At 38.9% G+C, this 7561-nt stretch overlaps 1 protein-coding gene across 1 annotated transcript in view; it reads left to right on the top strand.

The window, feature by feature from the left end:
* Positions 1-1911: 1911 nt before the first annotated feature.
* Positions 1912-7561, top strand: part of LOC117541527 (insulin-like growth factor 1 receptor) — a gene marked incomplete at its 3' end in the record, with an annotated part of 63105 nt that continues 57455 nt past the window's right edge. The window contains 1 exon segment of the mRNA XM_034208716.1: positions 1912-1921. Within this exon segment, the coding sequence (XP_034064607.1) occupies positions 1912-1921 (10 nt within the window).

Raw genomic sequence — 7561 nt, 5'->3', positions numbered from 1 at the left:
TCTCTCTGCAGACCCGTTCTCTCTGCAGACCCGTTCTCTCTGCAGGAACCCCGTTCTCTCTGCAGACCCATTCTCTCAGCAAGACCCATTCTCTCTGCAGACACCGTTCTCTCTGCAGACCCATTCTCTCCGCAGACCGTTTCTCTCTGCAGACCCATTCTCTCTGCAGACCCATTCTCTCTACACGACCCATTCTCTCTGCAGACCCGTTCTCTCTGCAGAACCCATTCTCTCTGCAGACCCGTTCTCTCTGGCGAACCCATTCTCTCTGCAGACCCGTTCTCTCTGCAGACACATTCTCTCTGCAGACCCATTCTCTCTGCAGACCCATTCTCTCTGCAGACCCGTTCTCTCTACAGACCCATTCTCACAGCGTTTATCAACCTTTTTCTTACTCAATATCAAGCCTCACTTATTGTTTTTACTTCGGCTGTGACTTTGTGTGCTCAGGATGAGTTTGGCTGTGTTTCGCTGTGTATCGCTAAACAAGGAAATCACACCTCCACGGAGCTCAGCGCGATTCACAACGTCCCGACTGGTCCCGACCAATCGGAGCACACTGGGCTCACAGGGAGGGGGGGGGGGGGGCAAGAGCTGCAACGAGCCGTTTAGTGGAGAGAGTGAATACACGTAGTTTACAGAGATGCGAAACAATGTGAGTTTGGAAAATTGCACAGTCTAAATCTATTCTAGTCGACCTCAACAATGGAATTATGATCAGTGGAAATGGCCATGACATGGGACCTTTAAATTACACTAAAACCTTCAGATTCTTAAATGGACGGGATACATGTGACTCTAATGACCAACCCTAACCTTGGGTCACTGTTGGTTTGGGAATTTAATCTACTGTAATAAACAAAAAGCTGGAAATGGACAGCACTTGTGATTGGTGTGGATGACTGACACACAAGAAGAACAAAGATACGTGTATAGTTCTGGTTTGGATGGTTATTGTCCACCCACAGTTCTTAGCCCTGCAGAAGAACTGCAGCTGCTTCGAGTATGCATGTCAAATATGTGAAAATCAATTGTGATGACAAACAACATCATCTCTGTTTACTGAAAACAGCTTTCCAAGACATCCATCAGTTGAGTCTCTTATTTATCGGCTTTTGAGCTCAGTCCTCCTCGTTTACCCTCAATGCTCAACCTGTGTTGCTACGTTGCACAAAACTGTTGTTCATATGTTGCTTTGTTTTCCATTTAGCTGATGTGTTTGCATTAGCTAATACCATTTTCCCCTAGCAAGATACTTCTAATACTCTTTATGATCATTTCAAACCCACAAGAACACATGCAGACAAATCACCCACATCAAGACAGAGTTTGAAAATCTGAATATCAGGGGTTTAGCGAGCTGTCTTTGGAGCAATTAAATCAGGTTGTTTTAGATGTGTGTGAGCCAGGACCTCAAATCTACATTTAAGAGTCTAGCACTCTTATTATGCATACACAACACCTTCAGAAGTACTCTTTGTGTGGCCATTGTTATTCTTCTGCCACTATCTTTGTCTTTCTGGAACTGAAGCGATATTTGATATCCGTTGTGAACCCGTAGAGGTATCAGGAAAGGGCTAATAAGATAGCTTCTTGTGAACTCGAGAGCATTTGATGTGTCTTGTCTTTTTCCAGGTCAGTCAGCAGGGGGATTCCAGCAATTCCTTTTGTCTGTACTTATCCTGTCGTGTCAGCCGATCCGACTCCCAACTGGTTCAACAAGGCTAACCGCTGGCGCTGTTTAGACTCAAACAGATCATCTTTCTGATCTCGTTTCATATGCTTTGTCTGTCTATTGGGTCATTAAAATGTGGATGATTTGACTAGCCCGTCTGACAGGGAAGTGTGAAGTGTAATGGCCTTGTTTGTTCATTCCCAATGTGTTATGGATAAGAGGGCTTGATGGCAAAAATGGGGAAAGGTATCTGAGGTCATACTTGTTTTTTTGAAGGGACTGATATCTGGAGGTGCCAAGGTTACAAATACTGTCCATGTGGAAATATACCATCAACAGTCTGGGTTTATGGCAATGTCCTTCATCAGAATAATCATATTATTGGCTGGTTTTCACCCTCATTTTAAGTAACGGTACATTACAGAGTTTAAGAGTTTTCCATTCACTTATTTTTGAAGAAGAATGACATCTGCCTTATTGTCGTTCTTCCCTTAATCATTATTCATCTGAAAATAGAAGAGCATGTTTGTTTACATTTGAAGGGACTTTAATATACAATACAATAATATCTAGAAATGTCATTGTAATACAAGTCTTTTGAGTATTAATATTTACAGTAATAGGGGAGGTATTATAATAAGCCATTTCTAGCTTCTCCTGTAAAGGCAGATAATGCGTGTTTGTTCATTCCCAATGTGTTATGGATAAGAGGGCTTGATGGGTATCTGTAACTAGTAACTTTTACTTGCTTGTTGAAGTGACTGTTATCTGGAGGTACAAATACTCTTGAAATGACTGCAAGGACTGTTTTACAAGTGCATTGAATTCTCACTATAGGAATTATTCAAAAGAGAGGGAAATGCTGCTGTAATTGTCGTACAATCTCTCCTGAAAGGACTGCCATATATTCTGTCCTTGTGTCTGAAGAGCCTTCTAACTGGGCGTCCATGGTTTCGTTTTCATCAACACTAACATGTGGCAACTTGCCTCGCCCTCAGAGGACCCTTCCTGGTGTTTTTCTACATCTACATTACACCGGCTGTGCTTCTTCAGCTCTTTACTTTCAACCTTTGCACAAACAGTAACTCTGTCATGTGCTCTTGGCAGAGTCCCACTTGTCGGTTCCTTCCAACTTTCTCTGCAAAGTCCCATTGCTCCTTTGCTTGCGTAATTTCACAGAGTTCAGGAGTTTACATTAACCTTGATATGACCGGAGGGTAGGAAGTAGTGGAGTACAAATACTTTGTTACTCTACTTAAGTACATTTTTCTGGTTATCAGTACTTTAGTCCACGGCGACTTTTTACTTTTCTACTTCCTTACATGTTAAACACAAATACCTGTACTTTCTACTTCTTTAATTTGAACACCAAATACCTGTACTTTCTACTTCTTTAATTTTGAACACAAATACCTGTACTTTCTACTTCTTACATGTTGAACACAATACCTGTACTTTCTACTTCTTACATGTTGAACACAAATACCTGTACTTTCTACTTCTTACATGTTGAACACAAATCACCTGTACTTTCTACTTCTTACATGTTTGAACACAAATAACCTGTACTTTCTTACTTCTTACATGTTGAACCCAAATACCTGTACTTTCTACTTCTTACATGTTGAACACAAACACCTGTACTTTCACTTCTTACATGTTGAACCCAAATACCTGTACTTTTCTACTTCTTACATGTTGAACCCAAATACCTGTTACTTTCTACTTCTTACATGTTGAACACAAATACCTGTACTTTCTTACTTCTTACATGTTGAACACAAATACCTTTACTTTCTACTTCTTTCATTTGAACACAAATACCTGTACTTTCTACTTTCTTACATGTTGAACCGAAATACCCTGTACTTTCTACTTCTCACATGTTAACCCAAATACCTGTACTTTCTACTTCTTACATGTTGACCACAAATACCTGTACTTTCTACTTCTTACATTGTGAACTCAAATACCTGTACTTCTACTTCTTACATGTTGAACACAAATACCTGTACTTTCTACTTCTTTACATGTTGAACACAAATACCTGTACTTTCTACTTCTCACATGTTGAACACAAATACCTGTACTTTCTACTTCTTACATGTTGAACCCAAATACCTGTACTTTCTACTTCTTACATGTTGAACACAAATACCTGTACTTTCTAACTTCTTACATGTGAACCCAATACCTGTACTTTCTACTTCTTACATGTTGAACCCAAATACCTGTACTTTCTACTTCTTACATGTTGAACACAAATACCTGTATTTCTACTTCTTACATGTTGAACTACTAAATACCTGTACTTTCTACTTCTTACATGTTGAACACAAATACCTGTATTTTCTACTTCTTACATGTTGAACACAAATACCTGTACTTTCTACTTCTTACATGTTGAACACAAATACCTGTATTTTCTACTTCTTACATGTTGAACACAAATACCTGTACTTTCTACTTCTTACATGTTGAACCCAAATACCTGTACTTTCTACTTCTTACATGTTGAACACAAATACCTGTACTTTCTATTTCTTACATGTTGAACCCAAATACCTGTACTTTTCTACTTCTTACATGTTGAACTCAAATACCTGTACTTTCTATTTCTTACATGTTGAACCCAAATACCTGTACTTTCTATTTCTTACAGTTTGAACCCAAATACCTGTACTTTCTACTTCTTACATGTTGAACACAAATACCTGTACTTTCTACTTCTTACATGTTGAACACAAATACCTGTATTTTCTACTTCTTACATGTTGAACACAAATACCTGTACTTTCTACTTCTTACATGTTGAACACAAATACCTGTATTTTTTCTACTTCTTACATGTTGAACACAAATACCTGTACTTTCTACTTCTTACATGTTGAACCCAAATACCTGTACTTTATACTTCTTACATGTTGAACACAAATACCTGTACTTTACTTCTTACATGTGAACTCAAATACCGTACTTTCTACTTCTTTTCCTTTTGAACACAAATACCTGTACTTTCTACTTCTTACATGTTGAACTCAAATACCTGTACTTTTCTACTTCTCATATGTTGAACCCAAATTACCTGTACTTTCTACTTCTACATGTTGAACTCAAATACCTATACTTTCTACTTCTTACATGTTGAACTCAAATACCTGTACTTTCTACTTCTTACATGTTGAACCCAAATACCGTACTTTCTACTCTTACATGTTGAACTCAAATACCTGTACTTTCTACTTCTTACATGTTGAACTCAAATACCTGTACTTTCTACTTCTACATGTTGAACCCAAATACCTGTATTTTCTTACTTCTTACATGTTGAACACAAATACCTGTACTTTCTACTTCTCACATGTGAACACAAATACCTGTACTTTTCTACCTTCTTACATGTGAACACAAATACCTGTACTTTTCTACTTCTACATGTTGAACACAAATACTGTACTTTTCTACTTCTCACATGTTTGAACACAAATACCTGTACTTTCTATCTTCTTACATGTTGAACTCAAATACCTGGTACTTTCTACTTCTTACATGTTGAACACAAATACCTGTACTTTCTACTTCTTACATGTTGAACCCCAAATACCTGTACTTTCTACTTCTTACATGTTGAACTCAAATACCTGTACTTTCTACTTCTACATGTTGAACACAAATACCTGTACTTTCTACTTCTTACACTGTTGAACACAAATACCAGTACTTTCACTTCTTACTCTTCTTTACTTTTACTTGAGTAAAGAAGTTTAGTCAGTACTTCTACTTTCACCAGAGTATTTAAAACACGAGTATCTGTACTTCTACTCGAGTAAAGGACGTGTGTACTCTTGTCATCTCTGGATATGAAGTTACATTTTTCAAGATTAATTGAGCTATTCCACAATCTTTCTAAGCAACAGTAAAAGTGCCTGGTTCCCTGGTGTTAGAATAACCACTCAACCATCACACTGTGTTTATGTTGTCACATGACTCAACAAGATGAGTAAGATCCATCCGTCCACATTCTGACTCCACAGGCAGTTTAGTGTCTTCACGACGGATCAGAAACAGACACATGTCCGGCTTTTCATCGCTTTCAGGAAAGATGTTCGCTCCACCTCTGTTAGTGTTTTCCCTTTGAACACTCTGTAATTATGGACAGGAAGCTGTGGACCACACATCTCCTGTGGGACGTTTCCTCACACGGAGAGGATGAAGGGGGGAGGAAATTCAGCATTACATTTGATATTCCTGTCGGCAACAGTGTGCAAAATACAGCGCTTTACCTTCCTTTTTCTATTGAGATGAATACACAACATGTACAACCAAAAGACACACAAATGTTTCTTTAAAACAGAAGAAAGAAAATAACTAAAAAATTACATAATACAAATTAAATTAGATAACAGCAATTACTTACAAAATATACAAAACGCAGAATACATATGTCAGCTAAAAATAATAACAATAATACAGACAAACAGAAATAAAAATAAAACACACACACACACACACACACACACAGATAAGATGTACTTTATTGGTCCCAATTTGGGATTTGTTGGCGTTGCAGCAGCACAAAAAACAAGGCATTGCACATTAGAGAAATTCAGATGCTGCTTAGTGGTGATAGGACTTTACTTTCTCAAGTGTCTAAATAACCTATATATCTGATTTAAAATGTTAATTGAGCCTTTTTCTACATGATATTTATCTTGATCCGGTGAAACTCTCTGGAGTCATTTAGTAGAGATCCTTTGCACTAGCCAATGAAAACATCGCCTCCTCTCCAGTCATTTTCCCGTTACCAAATGGTGCACAGGTTTAGAGCGAAATTTCCAACAATTGAGGAACGTTGTACATTTTCAGCCGATTCTCAAGAGGGCTCGGCCGGATACATAACGACCATAATTCCTGTAACTCTGGTACATGTTTCTATTAGGTTTGAATTGTTGTGTGGATTTGGCAGCCCAAACACACAAATGTGTCTCTTTGTTGAAGTCTCTATAGTGAGTAGATTGTCGTTGCTGTGGTCGACTGCATTTGTTTCGACCTCCGAGCTAGATATGATGTCAGGAAAGCTCATAAAGGTGACCAGGACATTGCTGGTCAGCCATGAAGCGCTGTGAATGGACCGAATGAATGGAGATCTTTGTTATATGACATGAACTCGCCTGTAGACAACACACTGACTGGTTTTCTGAATCACTGATCCACTCACTGAACCTACACAGACTTCCTTACAGAACACGCTTTGTTTCAGAGTGGGAAACGCGGCTATTGTGTGTTTCCGTCCCTTATCGACTTCTGGTGTCAGTCTGAGGATGTCGTAGCGCTGCTGTTTATTTCCCATTGCTCAGTGGGAACTCTCTGGGAGGTCACGGAGTGCGTTGGGTTTGGAAATATCTATCCATTAGCACAACATCTTATCCTTGAGGGTCGCGAAAGGGGCACATGAGCCGATAACAGCTGACTTTTGGCGAGGAGGAGGAGTAAACCCTGGACTCTGTTGCCTGTAGATCAAAGGGCTGACACATAGAAACCAGAAAGCACCCAGTCAACATGCCAGAAAAAAAGAGAAAGGAAACAGAGTGTTGAGCTTTTAGTGAGCCTCTGTTCTGTCTTGTAAGACTTGCTGTGATTCAGTCAAGTCCGTTTTATTTATTTAGCCCAATATCACAAGTTGTCGTCAGGGGGCTTAAATCTTTACTGCAAACGACAACCTCTGATCGCAGGACCATTGGCAGCAAATAAGGAAAAAACTCCCCCAAAAAACCATTAAACATGGAAAAAAACCTATATAGATCTGTATTGGTTTAGGGTTAGATAGATGGATAGATAGATAGTGGATCGATGGATAGATAGATGGATAGATCGGATGGATGGATA

This window comes from Gymnodraco acuticeps, unplaced genomic scaffold (assembly GCF_902827175.1).
Source record: "Gymnodraco acuticeps unplaced genomic scaffold, fGymAcu1.1, whole genome shotgun sequence".
Lineage (NCBI taxonomy): Eukaryota > Metazoa > Chordata > Actinopteri > Perciformes > Bathydraconidae > Gymnodraco > Gymnodraco acuticeps.
Note: the sequence above shows the minus strand (reverse complement) of the source record. Positions and strands in the feature narration are given on the sequence as shown.